Consider the following 20756-nt stretch of genomic DNA (forward strand, 5'->3'; position numbering starts at 1 on the left):
GGACAGGGAGATTTGCAAGACTGGGTGAGAAGAAGGAATATCCCTTATTGGAAGGTTTAGTCGGGGAGCATTAGTGGAAGAGAGAGACTGGTGAGGGGAATATTGGGTTTGGAACACAAGAACAGCCAGGCACCCCCAAAGTGGCAGCACTGAACCAGAGCTTTAGCAAATCTGTAGCAACAGGTTAAGTGGAATGTCATTGCTCCTTGAGCGAGAGCTGCAGTGTTGTCGTTCAGAGCTCGCCCCACTGCACATGCCCCAGTCTCTTGGCCATTCAAACAATCTTCTGTTCCAGGTAAAATTAAGTAGGAGAGGATGAACCTGCCCTGGTGTGAAAGTGCCCCCCCCGCTGGCATGAGAGGGTTTGTCCACACTGCCCTTGGCACTCTAGACCAGGGATGAGGAACCTACAGCTCAGAGCTGCATCCAGCCCAGGGCTTGGTTGATCCAGCCTGTGAGACTCAGGGCTTCCCCCACACAAACAGCAGGGGGAGGAGGCCCTCCAGTGACACAGCACCTGCCGTGGGTGAATCACCAGTGCCAGCTCCCCACTGTGGGAAGGAAGCCCCTAACCTGGCTGGCTGGACCCAGGCAAGCCACAGGCTGCATGCGTCCCACAGGCTCTGCCGAGCAGGGTGAGGAAGTGGCTCTGCACGCTGTAAGGGCACTGCCCCCCATCACCTCCACTGGCAGGGAACCGCAGTCAATGGTAGCAGCGGGGGGACAATACCTGCAAGCACAAGGCAATGCAGAGCCACCTGTGCCTCCCTGGGAGCTGCACCAGGTTGGCTTCCAATCCCCTGCCCTCTCCTGCATCCAGCCTCCCTTCCAGACCCCACACCCCTACCTTCAGCATGCTCCGGTGACTGCCTCCTGCCCTGCCCCTACACCCTCACCCCCAGCATGCTCCTGCACCTTGCTCCCCCCAGCTTCCCACCCTCAGTCCACTCCTGCACCCTCCGTCCCATCCAGACTCCACACTTCCATCCGTGCTCCCTCCCTCCCACCCAGACTCCACAGCCGTATCCCCAGCTCCAGGCTCCCCAAAGAGTTAAGTGAGTCCTGGATAAGACCTGAGCCTTAGCACCTCCCTGTCCCTGGAGCTTGAGGGGACTTTGGAGAGTGTGTTGTTTCCCCCCAGCCCCGCCCCCCCCGGCTCCCCCCTGCAACTTCTCAGTTAGGGACACCATTTCTTTTTCCAGGACCAGTCCAGTTCCCCACCCCCTGCTCTCAGCTGAATCTGCTGCTCCAATCTGCATATACTAGAATATGCCCCAGTTGGAGGAAGTACTTGTTTTGAACGGGCTTCCAAAGTGATCCACCAAGGGTGAAAGCAAGAGTTATTCCAACTTCTTGACTGGGATGTGTTTCTTTAAGAAATCTCCAAAAATAGATCCTACTTCCACTTTGAAAACCTCACATAGGAGCCTGGGTTTCAGCAGCCACAAAATACGCAGGCAGTAATCTGTAGCACATGGACACATGATTCACATGCACATCTGGAATGGCAGAAGCTACCATTACAGAGAAGGAGAATAAAAGTGGTAACAATGTGGGTCAAATAAAGGGACTTTTATTTCTCTGGAATGGAAACTATTCGCCGGCCTGAACGAAGAATTGCAGGCGGCGATTGTACATTCTTTCAAATAAAAAAAAAAAAGAAGAAGAATTTGGCTCCATAAATTTCTGTCATAAGAAACATCTTCAAATTGTACACCAAGCTTTTTACAAAGCATCAATGTTAAGATGATTTTACCGTGTTCTATCACATTCTCAACCATTTATAGAGTATACCATATCAAATGCTACATCAGCTTAAGACATTTTAAAACATTAGTATTAAAAAGATATAAAGAAGTTGGTTTTCACTGGGTTTTTTTTAAGACACTGGAGCTTCTTTTTTGCTTGTTTGCCTAAGAAATTTGCTAAAAAAATATAATAACTTAGTTCATAGGGACAAGATGGATTAAAAATCCAGCCTCGGTTGCTTGGCAGCCTTCTGAGTTCGTACCTTTGTTGCTCCTATGGATGCACTCCACGTGGCTCTCGCTCTGCACACCAGATTGCTCCATGCTTTCTGTTCATTACCACGTTCTTCAGAGCATTCACCAGGGCCAGAAATAAGTTCCAGCCAAACGCTAAGAGCAATCTTTCGCCAAATAGAGGTTGTCAGTCTGGGCCAATTTCACAAGGGTTTAGCCCTTTGTCCTTTGCCTCTCTGTACATCCTTTGGAAGTCTTTAAAACGAGGAGCACAGCCTAATCTAGCCTCCCCAAATTGCATGCGTCCCGTAAAGAGGAAGTCTCCATCGCCTGGTCTCACGCCACATTCCAGCAGGGTCTTTATTTGTCCCTGCCAGCTCCCATTTTCCTCCGTGGGCTGGAAGACTTTACTCTTCTGCCTATAGAGTTTGTTTACGCTGATATCGATTATGGATTCCAGCTGCTCTGCCTCATTTGTTACATCTCGGATGGAACCTCTGACAACTAGGAGACAAACAGAACCAAGGGAGAGGGTTACCTTAAATTGCTTCGGGAGGCTTGGATGCAAGTTCAGTGCCCATACAAGCAGGAGTGATATCCTGTCCTATCAGCTCTGAATGGGAGCCAGTGATCTTTGCCACCCACCTCCAGGACTACACAGGCTCAGTTTGCTTCTATTACTTGAAGCTCAAGCATGCAAAAGGTACCTTAAAATATTAACATACTAACCGTAAGAAAAGTCACACAACAGTCAAAAGCATGTTCAGAAAGAAACATGAATGTTCTGTCAATACATTTTGCTTGCTGCTATAATTTCAACTACTAGCTGAACATTAACTGCCCCCCCTTCAGAAATCTGACAAGAAAACAGCTTTGGTCTTTTGTTAGTGGCCCATGTTAGGACAGCAAGGGAAAAATCCTACTGCACGCCCCCAAGAAACCTTTGAACTTCTACCTCTATTATTGTTGCTAGGTTCCTCTTTGTCCTCTACAGAATGAGCTAGCCAAATACAATGGCTTTAATTGAGGCCCTTCTTGTCTCCTCCCATAAAAATGTTGGTTCTCTCTTCGTTCTCTGTGTCCCCCTCATTCAAGGTTTGTTTACAGAAACTGATGAAAGTTTCCTGTTTTTTGCAATTTGGTGTTGAAATTTAAATACATTGTTTGCAGAGGTTTCTATAGCCAAATCCAGCTGACACCACGGTAAAGGGAGAGGATGATGGAGCAGCAGCAAAGAAGAAGAAAAACTCACCAAAATCACTTGTGCAGACAGCCAAGAGGACTTCTGTATCACTGCAGGGACGGCAGGGAGCTAGAGAGAAAAGGGACAGAGATCATGAGAGGCTGCAAGAGAAATTTGCAGGATTGTTTCGGTCAGTAAACAAGCAGCTTGCAATCAAATGACTTAACACTCAGGGTTCAATCGCCATGACGCAAAGCTGACTGTGTTCACTGCTCGTCACCTTGCAGATCAGACCTTTTAGATTAAATGTATAACCCAGGAGACATTTTGGTATATAAAAACATGCCTCAACACTTAAAGAGGGCGCACACAGTTCACAGATGTGTCCAGGTGCAATGTATTATGGGTATCGTAACAGTGTTATCCCATCGTCTTTCATTTTTTCAGTTCATGGCCAGAATAAGTTTTGTAGTGTACGCCAAGGATGTGCACCACCAACAGAAACGTGGGCAGCCTGCTAATCCACTAGATGGCAATTGAGTCTCTCCAGGACAGGTTCCCACATGCTCAGCTTACAGGGAATGTTGGGTTTATTTATCCACTGTAGAATTCAAAGCTCTTGTAAAAATCTTTTGACGACTTCAAACATTAGGGCAAAAACTCTTTCCTAAAACGTATGTAAGTGTAGCTGAACTACTTTGCGAATCATTTTGCCAAACAACAGATCAAAGATCCAGTATGTTTCGAGGTGGGCTGGGAGCATACATTTGAGCACATCAAAACAGAAAGGAAACTCATGACTATATTTGTTAAAACTCCAGTAGTACAAAGACCATTTCCTGCACTGCTAGAAATATCTTAGTATCTGCACTAATCTAATCAATGCAGGAATGTGGCTCCTCTTTGTACTCAGCCAGCTACTTCTGAAGAGAAGGTATTGTAATCACAGTACAGATGTTTCTATAATACCCTATTGAGTGAAGGAATTTGCTTACTCTCAGGGTCTCCACTATCTAGCAATACTAATTAAGTCTTCTCATTGAATGCTCGGGGAGCAGAGCAGGCTCTTGTTGCTTGATGTTATCTTGAAGTTGCACTTGAATATCAGTAAGAAAAATGACAAGAAAAAATATCAGCTGTGTTGTTCTCTCTGAATTATTACAATGGCAATGATAGTTAAATGCAGACCACACAATGGGGACCAAACTAAGTGTTAAGCAAAGATACATTCATCAGACAATCCAAGATTAGGGCAATTGAAAGTTACCTATAATCATCATCTGAAATATTTAATAAGCAGACTTGTCCCCTTTCAACCCTAATGGCACATTCATCCATTGCACTAAAAGGTACCCTTAAGAGTTTTAGCAAAATCCAAACAGGGCCCCTAGTTCAGCTAGCTCCTCCACGCTTAACCTTCATCCTTATTTTAGACAGCATAACACTTCTTCACCATACCACACTGCAAATCTGCCTTGTTTCCCAAGGTCCCATATCAAAGCAGTGATCCAAAGAGAATAATCACTACTACCAGTCAGATGATTAATGCCTCACGTAATACACAGCTTAATAGGCTTAACTGAAACTCAAAATGCACATTTTGGACAGGAAAGATTTGAGAGAATTACTCAAAACATGTTGTGAAATTCTCAAGAGCTCCAGACAAGAATAGGCAAAATGGTTTTGATAAACGGCCCTGACCTAAGACATGAAGCAAACAGAACTTCTGAGGATTAAATTAGAAAACAAACACCTGGCCAGAACCAGGAAATAGTTGAAGTCTCCCACCAAAGCTTGAATGGGAGATTTCTAACCCAAATTCGAGCCTAAATGGTACCCAGACGAAGGTTCCAACCTTTTGATAGCTAGTAAAATTAACACAGCCCAATGCAGCAAAGCCCTGATTCATGCCTGTACTTTTATTCCTTTGAGGTTAACGGCGCTTAAGTACCGCAGGGCCATAGCAGACTATGTATGTGACAAAGTTAAACACACGTTTTTATGCATAACCTACTAACGGAAAAGCTGGGATGATATTTACTATGTCAGTGAGAAGAGTGTGGTGTTTAGATCCCGTTACTTCTCAGTAGCTCTTAGAAACCCAAACAACATATCTGCACCTGAGAACAACTAACCCATTTGAGTTCTCTGACCACCGTGCAATGCAAAGAACAGCATTAGACCTGAAAAGCAAACATTATTTCAGAGGTTCTTTTTTTTCCAATTTCATAGGTTAATGGGAGTAGTAGAGAGGAGGCCATTTGTTGGTATATTTGACATATGGAACAAGGTCCCTGGAACAGTAGCTGCTCAGAAACACAGATGCTAATGAGCGAGGAGAGCCCACAACCTGTTAATTTTTTCCTTTCCAATTCTAGCCTGTGGCAATTTAAGCCACTGGACCATGAGGACCCCTGGAAAAATAGGCACCCCTGCTCCCTGCACCACCCAGTGCTCAAGCCTGGCCAAAGAGCAGGTAGGGCCCAAGCTGGCACGCTGTGCCTGGCCAGTCAGAACGTGGGCGGGGCCCTGAAAGCAGGGCCCAAGGCAACCAGCTTGCTCACCTTGCCTAAGGCTGGGCCTGGCAGTGCTCCTGCCAGGCAGCAGGAAAGCTCCTGAGCCCAGCCCCATTAGGAGCACTGAAGGGAGACTTTCGGCCACAGATCCCTAGTCCGCCTCTGATTCAAGGTCAAAAGGGGATACTTTGTACATCTCCCACAACACCAGAGGCGGGCAAGACCCAGCCTGGCAAGCCTTTAGATCCAGCCCAGGGCTCTGGAGCGAGGTGAGCTTTGGTGAAGTGACCCCACTCTCAGCAAAACCTCTCAGCACCCACTGGCTGCTTTCACATTTCGTATCGACCGGCAAGTGAGCAATGGGAGCTGAGACGTTCTGCTGGAGGTGGGAGCAGCACACAAAAGCAGCCAATGGGAGCGGAAAAATTTTGCTGGGGATGGGAACAGTGCAGCACAATTTCTCACCTCCCATTGGCCAGAGCTTGCTTCTAGCACGACACCCCAAATCCCTCCTATACCACCCATCCACTCCTACATCTCTGCCCCAGGCCAGAATCCTTCCCTGCACCTACGCTACCTCCTGGACCCTGCACCGCAATACCCCACCCCTGATCACAATCCCCTCCTTCAACCAAGCTCCCTCTCAGACCTCACACCCTCTCCTTCACTCCAGACCCCTACCCCAAGCTCCCTCCTGCACCCAACCTCCATCCCAGACTCCACACCCCCTCCAAATAAAAGTGTGGCCCTTTACCACTTACCAAAATCCATCATCAAAAATTACTGCTGTCCCCTGTGTAAACCGCTGCTCAGAATTTCCTTCCAGCCCCAAGCTGACTTGCCACAGTCTGGTGGTCCTGAAGGATGTTCAGCACCACCCACTGCTGCAACACAAAGCCTATCACAGTGATATCACAGCATCCATACCACCCTTTAGCTACCTGCATTCAGACTGCAGACTGGTGGGTATACTTTGTCATGCATGTAAGTGTGAGGTGGACAGTAGACATTGATCCTTGCTGAGGCCAACTGACTGTCAAAAGGCAGAAGACATTCAAAGCCATTAAAATGATAAGTTCAATTTCATACAGTCTCACGAAGAGCAGGAAGTCCCGGGGGAGTCAGTGCCTATGGAGTTTTTAAAATCACGTACTTCATTAGGATAGAACACATCCAACATGTTAAATTAGTGCTGGACTTTGACCCATTCCAGCATGTAAAATCTGAGATGGGCCATGTACACCCTGGCCCCATCCTACAATGCAGAGTGTGTATTTATTTACACCAAAAATGTAAAACACTTATTTTGTCCCAGGAGAATTAGGATCTGACTGAAGTTCTTTTATGGAGAAACCTGCACAGTTATTAAAGACAGACTGTTCAATTCACAGCAGTATTCACACAGAGTATTTTCCTCAAACTCCACATTGCATCCTCTTCCCCAGCTTGCTAAGTTTTCTGGCTTACTTGGTTCCCTCACTTTCAATGCTAAGCGCTAGAGACAAGAGAAACCCTGAATTTCAACCCGTTTGGTTTTTTCATGCTCATTCATTCAACAAGCCTTAATTCATGCAGCAGAGGGGGAAAAAGCAACATTTTATTAGTTCCCTGCATGGCCCAAATGCCTGTAACTCAACTAGACCGCTCATAATGCCGGCATTGTGTACGTTACTGCCAAATCTACTGGGAATTCCTCTGATGGGTTTTGACAGTATCCTGACCTGAAGTAACCTAAGTTATTCCCCCCCACCCCAACCCCCCCAGCAAGTGCGGCTGAAGGCCTCTCTATTCAATTCACTACAGAGGGGGATGTAATTACATCATTCCTCACAAGCTAGCAGTCATGTCCCAGCTGCTTTGAGTGATTTGCCCTCTGAACCTGATGTTACTGAGGAGGACTGGTGATACTAACAATAGACTGCACTTGTTGGTCAGCAGACTGGTTGAACCTCTCTCTCTGTCCTTCCTGTGGGGATGCGGGAAAGTGGGGCAGAGAGAGACTGCCGATAAACTGCAAATGCAAGTGATCACTGCTCCGGGCTTCTAAGCTCAAAGAGCTTTCCAACAGCATGTGCTGGAAAGGAAGTAAAGATGAATGGGTCTGGAAGAGATCTCATTCAACACAGAGACTAGATTCAAGTGGGATTTTAATGTGGCATCTTGTGATAAAGAACTGGTGTTCTCACTGTCTCCATAGCCAAAGGCAGGTGCTGGGGCCAACCCAGATCCGCCATCAGAGCCAGCTTTTGGGACCTGCTTTCCTGATGGGCAGCACAGTTCCAAACCACATAAGGCAAAATATGTGCATGGCTGCTGACACCTGGAAGTGAGGGGGTGGTAATTGTTTCAGAAAGATTACATTCTGAGCTGAAATCCCTAATAACCACTTCTCTCCTGAACCCTCCAACTGGCCCTTCAGAACCCCTACAAGCCATATTCCCAACAATAACATGCTATAAGCGTTAGGAGGGATGGCTCAGTGGTTACAGCATGGCCCCCTGTAAATCCAGGGTTGTGAGCTCAGTCCTTGAGAGGGCCTTTCAAGGGTCTGCCACAGGTTAAATTAAAAAAAAAAAAAAAGTCCTTTGGGGCTGGTGATCAGTTCTCTGCCCTCACAGAAGGGCCTGACTCAATGACCTCACAAGGTCTCTTTCCGCTCTGTGAGATATGTATAATCTCCACGTTATGAGCAACTATCTTCAGCGATTTCAGTTCTCCCATGCCTTGCACCTTAGCTTACTGTCTACACCCGGGCATTGCAAAAGGCAAATCCAACCAGATCCCAGTGTCTTTTTCATATCCATTCAGCCTAGGTTCAAATAACTGCACAAGAGGCAAACCAGAAGATGGCCAGCCCAGTGTCAGGAATTTCCAAACCACAATGAATAAGCAGAATCCTCAACTACATTTGCGTTTTTCTCCCACCACACCGCCAATGCCTGGGGCCCAGCAGTGAAAATTTCCAGCATCTCATGAAACATCCCTTCAACAATCCCCAAAGGCCCAGTTTACCCAGCCCACCTCATCCCATCCCTTTGCTCTGCTACTCTCAGCAAGCTGCATGTTGAAGTTTACAAGAACCTGGCTGCTAGAAAGCAGAAGTGGAAAGGCTTACTGCAAAGTGTTTGCAGAAAACCACTTTACCAAGGCATGTCCTTTGGTTTCATCAAGTAGGAGTGTGTGTCTGTGGTGGGGCGGATGAGGAGATAGCGCTGGTTTGTCTCATTACCCATAGAAGATGTCATTTTCTCACCTGACTACCCTTCAAAGGATTTTTGATAAATCAGGTGAACACTAGGTTTGCCTTTAAAACCTGCTGTGGGGACCCAAGCCGTTTTGAAGGTCTGATTCCTCCTAACTAAATTTACACTCATACACACAACCAAGTACCTGACACTTGCTGCCATCTCATTGGGGGGGAGGGTGTGTGTGTGTGTGTGTGTGTGTGTGTGTGTGTGTGTGTGTGTGTGTGTGTGTGTGTGTGTGTGTGTGAGAGAGAGAACGAACAGCCTGTTTCCCCACCTTTGTCAACGAAGACCACAAGCACTTCAGAATAAAGACTTGTCCAGTACTCAGTGTGTGAACCCTGTTACCTATTGAGTCTTATGTGCTACCACAATACACATGTGTCCAAATAAAAGTGACTAGCCTAGCTCAATACAGGAAATCACTGTCACAACTGGTTCCCAGTCTCTCTGGAATCTCCACTGCACATTGCAGCCGAAAAAGTGAGTCTTTGCTCATGCTCCAAAATATGTTAGTCTATAGGGTGCCATAGGACTTCTTGTTTTTGCGGATACAGACTAACACGGCCTGGAGACTGAAATGACCTCATACACATAGAGGTGCTCCTTTCAGATAAGGGTTAGTGCAGTACAGGAAATCTGCACAGCAGCAATGGGCATTGTGTTTCTCTTGGGGCCCCACTAGAGGACTTCTGCCTCCAAGGAGCATCAGCACCAAATTCACAGGGAACAAAGAACTTTAAACTATTAATTTTCAGCAACTCCTGCGACCTAACCTACCTGTACAATGCACAGATGTGGCCGCTGATTCGTGTGAATTTCTCACAGTCATCTCTATTCAAGGCTCCGCAAAATAAGACTCAGCTTGCTAGTGTTCAATGATTCTGCTGGTGGTGGAGTATTTGAAAAATAAAATATTCCTGTTCCATAGCCCAAGCCTGCTCCTGGTGCCTGCAACCAGAGCATGCCCTTTACACGCTAATTTTCCACAGGTGGACTTCGGCTTCCTTTTGGAAGCTCTCAACATCGTCTCAGCAAAAGAACTTCAGTCCAAAAAGCCACTATTCTGCACCAGTGGGAACTGAGGCTTCTGGACAAGTGTTCCTTTTACCAGACTCTGACTGTGCCTTCCTCCATCAATGCACTACCTACCTCTCATTCAGTTTGGGTCGCTCTAACCCACCGCAAGTTGAGCAGTGATGGGACAGCAAAACACAAGGAAAGGGAACCAGCATCACAGAAGTCTGACAGGCTTCACTAGATAAGCCTTCGACTCTTCTCCTCCCATTAGAGTTCTGGATCTGGATTCTAAGACCTGCCTCACCGCAAGCCAGAATGGGGCTTCAAAAGGCGTCAATGCCCCTGGGCCTGAATTAGGATAGGACAGTCATCTCAAATGTGATCAAACAGGCTAGCTCTGACCTCGCATTAACAGAACTAGATCCAAGCCCCTCAGGGCTGTCCTTATGTGCCCTACACAACATGAGCACCTGCATCCCGCCCACTGGGCAGCAACTCTGCAGTTGTGGGGGAGAGGGGAGCTGTGCTCAGGAGTTTGGGGGCAGGACCAGGGCAGGGAGGCTGGTAGGGGAGCCTCCTGCCAGAGCTGTGGACTGGGAGGTAGGGCAGCGTGCCAAGACACTGGGGTCACTAGAGCTGGGGGCAGTCAGAGCAGAGGGTGAGGGACTGAGGATTTGGCTATTGGGGCAGGGAGGTAGAGGGTCCAGGTGATTGGGCCAGAGGGCTGGGAGGTGGAGTGGGGCACTGAGGAGCAGGGTGAGTGGACCAGGAGGCAGGGCGAAGTGGAGACCGGGGGATTGGAGCTGCTGAAGATGTCACTGTCCTCCGGCTGTGCTAGGCAAACACAGCTGCTGCATAGGGGGGAAAAAGTGGTGCCCTAAATTTTGCAGTGCCCTACACAGCTGCGTACTCTTCACGTGCCTAGGGACAGCTCAGACGCCACCTGCACTTTGGACAATACCTCCAGCCACACACAGCATACTTCAGCCCCACAATGGAGAAAACGTGCCTATCTAATGCAGAGAGCTTCTCCTTAGCTGTGGTGGAAGTAAATGACTCCAGACCACATGACCCAAAGAAGCCACCTCCTCACTCTCTATATTGATGGCATCTCCCTGACTCTATACTGGGATAGTAACACAGCTCTCTGCAAGGACTGCAACCTCCCTAAACTGATGTTCCAGTATCAAAATTCCAAACTGTATAAACAGAGCAAGGAGTGGAACATGTGCGGCACTAAGTAACATCAGAATTCTGGTTTGAGAAGGTCTTTTTCTCTTTGGCTGGTAGAAGTGAGTCATGCAGTTGACAGGCTCTAAAAAACTTCTCCTGTCTACAGAATCATACTGCAATTCATAGAATCACAAGTGGGATAAATTCAGCTCACAGCCTTTGTCAGGGAGCTAATTAATGTCATTAAGCAGGGCTAAGCTGAACAGAGGGAGATATAAATGGCAGCCCAGAACACAGATCATACTACACACTATGCTTCCCTTCTACAGCTGGCCTATGATAATCTAATCGTAGGCACACATAGTTGGCCAATGAACCACAGGTTGGGGCCTGAATCTTGTCAATCACGACACTAAAACATACACAAAGAGTCTTTTGCAGAAGAGGGGGTGATACAGTTCCGGAGCAGTGTCTACACAAAGACAGCAGTGCCAAAAAGCAAAGTAAGATAAAATCTAGCCTGGTATTAACAGAATGGAAATGAGGGTACTTATTTTCTCTAAGAATAAAAGTACAGAAAAACAAGGTTAAAAAAAAAATCAGCTCTAGTTCACCGCCTTAAATCACTTTGAATGTTCAGTTCAACATTCACAAATCTACAAGCCTTAGGCAGTGACTGGGGCCAGGGTACTCAATTTTCCAAGAGTAATTTAACCTGCAGATACATTTAATGAAATTCAGACTTTAAGATGCTGTGTCATGGATTGTGCCCAGAGGCCTGAGTGAACTCCACTTCCTTCCCTGTAAAGAGAGAAGGGGTAAGGGGAGCACCATCTAAATCTTAGTGGTAGAGACACAATGACCTTTGCTCCCTGAGAAACTACAATCCATGCACGTTCCTAAATCAAAATGTAACTTTAAATAGAATTTTTTTTCCAACAGAGCATTACAGTTTTAAGTACCAAAGAAGCAGGTTTACATCAACAGTTCCAGATTAAGGAATTTGGTGAGATGAGCCCAGTGTTTAAACACCATGTGCAAAAATGAAACTTCACTTGGCAGAAGCAACAATGGATCTTCAGTACCTTTTTCTTTTCTTTTTTTAAAATTGTCAAGCTAACCTCATTCAGCTGCTCATAGCTACAGCACACACGCCATTAAATGTGCTCAAGCGGCAGCTAGACGTGCATTGATTTAGAAAATGCAGAACTGATCTTTCATTCAAACAACTTTATGTAGGGCGAAACTGCACCTTTTTGGCTCAGCCCTGAGCAAAGGGGGTGGACATACACACACTTCAAAGAGCAAGGACTCAAGACTGTGATGTGTAACAGCCTCAGATCCATGCAGGCCTGACTCAGTCAAGCATGGGTGAGGCTTTCCTGCCTCAGCCCAGCTGACTAACACAGGTGCATCAAATGAAGAGTTAATTAAAATCAGCACTCTTGAGCCTCAGCAGTTGCACCACCACCATCTCCGTTCCTGTAAATATGATTAAATCTGCCTGCCTGCAATGAGCCCTTTGGAACAAGAGATAGCTGCACATCATGAATATTTTTCTGTGCTTAAAATCACTTGTGCAACCTGCATTTTTCAGCTAAATCCCTTGGACTATCCCGGAACACAGATGCTGTTATCCCTAAAACTGGGACTAGTTTTGTTTCATTTTGCTGTAGAGGCAAATATGTAATAGCTATTTCTCTGCTTCTCTTCCTCATACCTCCACTAAAAAGTGAACTGAGGTGGTGGGAATTGTGGTGTCTGTATCTACACAAGACACTGACATGAAGCCATAAACAACCATGTGTTTATTTATCCCACAGTGCATGCCTCTCCACTCCCCTGTGTGTAGCAGCTGCTTGCAAAAGTATCATCTCCGCAGAAGTGACCTAGAGCAGCCCTTGCATCTAGCAAGTGAATAGACAGGGCTTAGAGCTTTCACCGGTCAATGACTTGCCTTGCCTAAGGCCCATAAAAAAAGAAAGAGGGGGTTCTCCCTCCATCTGGAAGGCCCACAGGCAGTCCCCCACTGTGTAGCCCAGCCACTGAAAAACAGAAGGGTGCTGAGACTTCTACAGAGTGTTACCCCAGGCCCCAATAAGCAAGTTCATCTTTTATATCAGCCTCTGGCTAATTAAGAATCTGAGAAATTTAAAGCTGCCCAATCTTTTAGCCGCTGGAAGAGAAAAGGAATATTCTGCCCATAGAATAACGTCCTGTTTTTCTTCCTCCTTTTCTGTAACAAGCTCCACTATTAATCTGACCACTCCTGAAGCAGCAACATAGTTGCTGGAACTAATGGTGCCACAGGTGCTATAGCATTGCCATGCTTCAAGCGATTTCCCTATGGACATGACTCTTGTCTGTTCTACAGATTTCTGAACTGCAATAGTGAAACTGACAGAGTATTAACTTTGCCCTTCTTTGCTGCATAAAATAGTCCTCATCAGTATCCCAGGCATTGGAGCAGCATGTCTGCAGACTCAGGAAGACAGCTCCGAATGGGTTCACATTCAGAAAGTTGTCATCGTCATCCGAAGGACTAGAAAACTTATTTTAAAACAAGATTAAATTCCGCAGAAATTTGGTGACTCAGCTACTTCCCTCCCAACACCTACTCATCAGGGAACTTCTTGGTAGCAGCAGTTAAGTTTCAGTTTCCCTGAATGATGTGCTAATGACAGGCTGTGGGGAAACATAGAATTACATGTGAAATATTTTTAAAAAAATTTCAATTACAAAGATAAAAAAATGGGATGTCCATCTGAAGCTGACGGGACATGACAAAAGGCTGGTCTATGCTGATAAGGTATATTGGCACGGCTACATTGGTCAGGGGTGTGGAAAAAAAACCACCGCTCTGACGGACATACCTATGATAACAATATCCTCATGTAAATGCAGGTACATCAGTGGAAGAGATCTTTTATTGATGCAGATAATGCTGTTCGAGGAGGGGAGTGTTCCTGTATCAATTGAAAAACTGTCTAGCAGCATAGGCTACATCTACACTAGGGCTTATGCCATTCTAGCTGTGCTGGTACAAGGCTGTGTATGATAGACACACCCAGTAGGTCACCCATTTCTTGCTGCTGTGCTAATGAAACTGTATGGTAAACCAGGCACTCTGCTCTAGTTTCAGTGTTCCCATTGCTCTCTGGTATCAGCATCATAAAAAAAAAAAAAAAAAGAGCAAATACTGATTAACACAATTTGGATGATTGCCAGGAATTTTTCAACCACCCTCCTACCATCACCCCATATGCAGTCTGGATCTGAGTGAAATAAAATTAATTGACAAGAAGCTGCTTAAAGTTAAAGTTAAACCTGAAAGTGAAGTACAGAAAGATCAAAGTTTAAGCGAGCCTTAAAAAAAAGACTTAAAGAGCCCTGTTTTGTCCAGTTCCTAGCAGTGGAATTCCTCTCTGTGGGGGAGAGCTTGGAGGCCTGTGCATGGAATTTAAGAAGCATCTAACTTGCAAGTCATTTTCTGAAACATCGCATTGTTTTTGATGGCCATGTTTGTTCTCCCCTTCAAAGTTACACACTCATTTTGGTTTGCAACGTTCCACAGATTCACATACCACATAAAAATACAGGGCTCTTCTCTGCAGTAGGATTATGCTTCTGTGCCACGTGGGTGAGACTTTACACTATCTTGTGCCTCTTGTAGGCATTTGCCCCTAGGAAAAATGGATACAAACTGCTACCACTCTGATTTGGCTAAGCTTTACATTCACACTGCACAAGTGACTCTGGAAGGTTTAAAGCAGTGAAAGTCAGGCCCTAAATACACTCCAATTATGCATTGCTCTATATATTTTGTGTTTACTGAAAATAATGTAGAAGAGTAAAGCTCCAAAGGTTTTTTTTATATTGCAATTTATTAAAATCAGGTCCCTGCATGTGAAAACCTGGCCCCCATTTCAGTAGTAACAAGAGTCCCCTCCAGAGAGGGGGAAAAATGCAGTCTCCCTTCCCCCTCATCGCCAGTCCTTTCTTCTACTACAGCCTCAGGAATTAGCAAACTACGCAATTTTGCAGAGCAAGCACGGAGCATTCTTGGAGACTGCCAAGCAACTCTGCTAGATGGCAAATCTGTTTCTGGGGCTATCTTCTGCTAGACATAGGGGTCAGCGCAAACAGAACTCCAGCTGTCTAGATAATACACCTGATTGCTCATTAGTTTTGACTGCCCACTGAGTTGAGAAATAAGTGCATTCATGATGAAGCTAGCAAAAATAAGCTATTTTCTTCTACCCTCTCCCCTGCAGCTGTGCATTTATCACCACAACTACATTGTCACCTCCTCTGCTCACTGAAGGAGCAGAATGTATTGTTCTGGCAACAAAGCGCAGCTACAGCTGTTTGTTGCATTTGCAATACACGGAGGAAAGGAGATGCAGTACCAGTATGTTACTCAGGAAATTGGAGACAGGTAATGTGGTGAAGCATTATACTAGACTTTACTCACACTGTTGTGTGACCGTCCCTTTTGACTGTCCTTTTTGACCCTCCCCTCCCGAGATTTAAAGGCGCTGATTCAAGCAAAGTTGTATTTACTATCCTTCACTCAGGCCCTGCAAGCTTCCTCCTCACCCTCCAGTTTAAATAACTGAAGCTTGTATCTCTTGCCCCAACTAAGGGAGAGAAAATCGTTCTCAGCAAGGGGTCACTTTCCTCACACTGAGGGTGACATCTACAGTTTGGGCATGGGGGTCTCTCCATTTCTGCCAACTACTGCATATTTGGCTCAAACTTCCAGAGACACATGAATGACAAGTGCCAAAAGGGGAGCCGTGTTACTCTGTATCTGCAAAAGCAACAGGAAGTTCTGGGGCACCTTATCGACTAGCAGATTTTTTGGAGCATCAGCTTTCGAAAGTTTATGCTCCAAAACATCTGTTAAAGTACCACATGAATGAAACAGATTTCTGGCTTCACAGATCTAATCCTATTGTAGCTTCCCTGCTTAGATAAGAATGTACTTTACAAATAACCAATCAAGCCAAATTAGTTGCTTACCCTTCACTGTAGCTCACACTAAAGCCCTCACCTTGTCTGACTTTTCTTTAATGCCTGTGATACTGGATTTTGCTTCATTCTTTAGCCATTAATGTGTACACCTGGCAGACTCTCACCGACTTTTGGGCATAGGTAACAAAAACCGGCTTTATTTACAAGCCTGTCTGTGAGGGGGATGTGCAAAGGGAAGAAAGCACAATTTTGTTTTGCTAATAACCTATTACCCTTATCTGAAAATCTGACTCAAAAGACTCACAGGTCAGTCACCAGCAATTGTTTCTGGGTGTAGCCTTTGTTGGGCTAGACGTGCAGCTTTGTTTGTTTGAAGCCTATTACGCAATCAGCAAATGAATACGGGCTGATGAATTGCGACAGAACACATTCCTCCGCTCTGTGCAGAGGCAAATGGACCACAGAAAGTGGTCCCTTTTTCCTGGCAAGACTGAGGCCACCTCTACATTACTACTCATGTCAGCAAACTTCCCTTGTTCAAGGGTGTGAAAAAACCCACACCCCTTAGCGAGGTTAAGTTTCACTGTCACAGCACTATACCAGTGGGAGAACTTCTCCAGCCAACCCACTTATCACCAGTCATTGAGGTAGTTTTACGGATGTCGCTGCGAGAGATCTCCCCCGCTGGCAAGGAGCTGCTACAGGAGTCCTGTTATAGCTGTGCCACTAGACACACACTAGTGTAGACATGGCTTAAATCCCCAGAAGGCAAGGAAGCGTTTTTAATGCTACTACTGAAGGTCACTTGGTAAAAATTAACAGATCTGACAAATAGATGATTCTAGGAAAGAAGAAAAAACAAGTGAATGCTTTGAAATGTAAATGGTTCCTCACAGGATTGATTCCAGTGAGAGCTGCAAAATAGTGCCAGATAGGGCTACCATATGAGAAAAGAGGACATCCCTGAGAGGAAGTGTACCTGTATCAGTATCTACCAACTCCCGTTGTATGAATGTACTATAACATAAAACACATTAATACAACGTAAACCACATTAATACAACGGGAGTTGGTAGATACAGATACACTCCCTCCTCTCAGGGGTGTCCTCTTTTTTGAAAGGTAATCCTAGCACCAGAGGATCTGGTTGCTAACATACTGAATTTCAGACTATGTTTCTATTGAACCTATTATGGTAGCGTCATGGGTGTCTGACATTCACAGAAAAATGAAGAACAACAAGAAGTCCTGTGGCACCTTATAAATTAAATAGATATTTTGGAGCATAAGCTTTCATGGGCAAAGACCTGCTTGAAGCGGGTCCTTGCCCACGAAAGCTTATGCTCCAAAATATCTGTTAGTCTACAAGGCCACAGGACTTCTTCTTGTTCTCGAAGATAGAGACTAACACGGCTACCTCTCTGATACTTGAAAATTGAAGAGCAAGTCTTAGCACCAAAGACATTTCACACTACAGGTCAGGAAGCAGTACCAGTAAAACACACGTCACTGCGTTTTTACTTAAAGTTCTCTGGGAGCCCTTCTCATTTCTAGCACCTTTTCTGCTGCTGTAGCCAAAGAGCACACACTATGGATGGGGATGTAATCCAATTCCAATCCTGTGATCCCACAAGTTCTTACACACATAAAAAATCCCAACCTCAAGTTGTTTACATCCCTGGATGTTTTCGGCGTTAATGCCCAACAGAGCAATGTTGCCTCACAGACAATTCCGAGGCAAGGAACAATGCATTATGCACTTGCCTTTTTAGATAATGGGAAATCAGCAATGCCACAAGCCCATGAGGCAAAAGGTGTTTGTTCCCAAATACAGACCAGAGTAGGGTGCCCACTACACCTGAAGGCTATTAGCACTTTAATGATGCTGGCATGGAAGGCTAACCCATTTCTGGTGTCTTCTTGTACCCATTCTAGTGCAGGAAGGAGGCACAGGAGTCATAAAATACCTGACTGGGAGTAAAGAAAGCTTCCAAATATTTGCACTGTGCTAACTCTTTGTACCAACTCCAGTCAGTGAATAAACAGCTTACAAGTAGTATCTGAATATTGTTCTCAGCTGGACAACTGGATTTCTCAATAATTATTATTTTTGCATTTGAATGTTGCACTTCGGCTACCTATAAACATTCTCAGCTGGCTACCCAGCATTAATGAAAGAAACTCATAAAATGGGTAGCAGACCTGCATTATAATGGATAGATGTCATCAAGATAAAGGGTGTTTCTGTTAAAGTTTGACTTTGTTAGCAGAGAGCAACTCACATGAAATACTAGCAGCCAATGCCAGCAATCCACTTAAAAGAACATAACACACAAGCAGTGATCGTGCTGGGTCAAACCAACTATCCATCTAGCTAAATATCCCATCTTCCAACAGTGGCCAACACCAGATGCTTCCAAAAGAATGAGCAGAACAAGGCAATTACGGAATGACCCATCTCACATTTTCCAGTCCTGGCATCTAGCAGCCAGAGGATTACAAAACTCAAAGCACAGAGTTGTATCCCCGTCTTTGGCTGAACGCCATTGATGGAGCTATCCTCCATGAACTTCTCATTCTTTACTGAACACTGTTCTACTTCTGTCCATCACAGCATCTTGTGGCGAGTCCCACAGGCTGACTGTGTGCTGTGGGAAGAAGTACTTTCTTCTGTGTGTTTTAAACCCACTGCCCATTTTACTGGGTAGCTTCCCTGGCTCATCTTATGTGAAGTAGTACACACTTGCTTATTCAAATTTGACTGTAGGTGACATTTGATGAGACAGCAATCATTTAAGTGAGGTGCTTCTCCACATAAGTGAATCCAAACCTGGGCCTTACTCAGCATCTGTCAAGCAACTTTTTTAACCCTGAAAACTAAAGTGTCCCAAATAGACATCCACAGCTTTTACAATCTGAATGTTTTATATCTTTACTGTAGAAAATTTACCTGTGGTCTACACTGGGTAGCATAGTTGTGTCAACTGGGCGTGTTGAGGGGAAAAAAATTACATACTTAATCCTTTCTAATGGAGACAAGGCCTAAGCATTTTATTCTAGGGGGCTACACAGACAGGCACTCTCTCCAGGCATCTCTGGGACCAGAGCACCCATGGATTTAAAAAAAAAACAAAACAAAACACCACAACAGCAGTGGGACTTAAATGTAAATATTAAAATAATCTCATTTAACAATGCAAGCAAAGTGAAATTTCTCCTCCTCCTCAAAGGCCACTGGCCAGAACATCAATTCTGAAGTTGAGCAGACACCCTTCTAAGAACACAAGGCCTGATCCAAAGCCCACTGAAGCTAATGGAAGGACTTCTATTGACTTCTCCTATCCCTTTAAACTAGAGAATCAGCAAACACTCAGCAACTGCTTTGTGTATATGGAGAATGCATTAAAACTGAGGTTGCCAAACTTTAACAAATTACATAAAGACCAACGTAACCATTTCTTGCACATGGCTCCATTTGATGCAAATAAGCTAATTGTTGTAGCTAGCCTCTTTACTATTAGGTCCGACCCGCAGAAACTACTGCTCACAGTGTCCTCAGCTAAACTGGCCTTTCACAGCAAATGAGACTTTAGCACTGTGGGACCTGTAGTTTCTATGGTCTGAATCCACATATTACAGGCACTTATGGGGTGCACTGTTTGATAAGATAGTACAGTATTAACTAAAAGTGAGGTCTAAATTAGAAAACTGGAGGGGGTCTGTCTTGGAAAACTTGTTTTCATCACTGGAAATGTGAACCCCAAATATTTATCCCCAGCTCAAATACACTCAGGTTGGATAGATTTGCATAACTGATGCATTTGCCTTCTTGTCTGCTACTTATTTCCCTTAGTTAAATGCATTATATGCTTGCATGAGAAAAAAAAGAAAAAAATCACTAAAACAATAAAGTCCATGCTATAACTCACCCAGTACTGAATTACTGTAATCTGGATTACAACATGGGCTCCACAGTTCTCTAGAGCAGCTTTAGAGAATATGATGAATAAAGCTATCAAAGATTAAAGCCAAGGAAAGGGTTGAATCAAGAGATTTAGGAAATCGTCTAGCACTGTGTTTTTTCACTGCACTAAGAAGATTAAAAAGCCTGTTCAGAATCTAGGGTTTTCTCTACATTATTTGCTAAATTCCAATGAAATGAGAGAGAATGACTGTAAACTAATAAAACTCTGGATCCTCTAATTAAATCGTGGGTACCCTGCCAAGAAGTGCTGATTTATTGATGCACCCTGCAATGTGAAGATTCTAGGGGGCACAATAGTTCACTGAAGTATTAAACCGATGAGTTGTACTCTTTAATCAGAGCTGAGATGCCAGGTCAGGAACAGAGGATAAATTCAAGGGCAGAGTACAAGAATATCACCAGGAAACAAAAACACTATGTAGGGAAACAGTACACAGAAATTTTAGGCTACCTGATTACACTGAATATTCTATCCTGAAAACAGAAAGTGCAAGATAACTGTACCTAGGTACTTGTCACTTAAATCTTGGTTTATTTTGTTATTGTTCTTCATCTTTTAAAATACACTGCTTGGTTTAAAGCACAAGTAAGTGCAAAATTAGCAGCATTGCCTGGGTCCAGGAAATAGGAAAACTTTCCTGTGGTTTTGATAGCGCATCTCAACCTTGATATTCA

At 44.8% G+C, this 20756-nt stretch overlaps 1 protein-coding gene across 1 annotated transcript in view; it reads right to left on the minus strand.

Annotated features, from left to right (window-relative positions):
• Nucleotides 1-1557: 1557 nt before the first annotated feature.
• METRNL (meteorin like, glial cell differentiation regulator) overlaps nucleotides 1558-20756 on the minus strand; it is a 30206-nt gene continuing 11007 nt past the window's right edge. The window contains exons 3-4 of the mRNA XM_075014498.1: nucleotides 3235-3294; nucleotides 1558-2486 (exon numbers count right to left, since the gene is read on the minus strand). Of these exons, the coding sequence (XP_074870599.1) occupies nucleotides 2170-2486; nucleotides 3235-3294 (377 nt within the window). The 3' untranslated portion in view covers nucleotides 1558-2169. The remainder of the gene's footprint in view (nucleotides 2487-3234; nucleotides 3295-20756) is intronic.

The sequence above is a fragment of the Carettochelys insculpta genome, chromosome 20 (genome assembly GCF_033958435.1).
Source record: "Carettochelys insculpta isolate YL-2023 chromosome 20, ASM3395843v1, whole genome shotgun sequence".
Taxonomy (NCBI): domain Eukaryota; kingdom Metazoa; phylum Chordata; order Testudines; family Carettochelyidae; genus Carettochelys; species Carettochelys insculpta.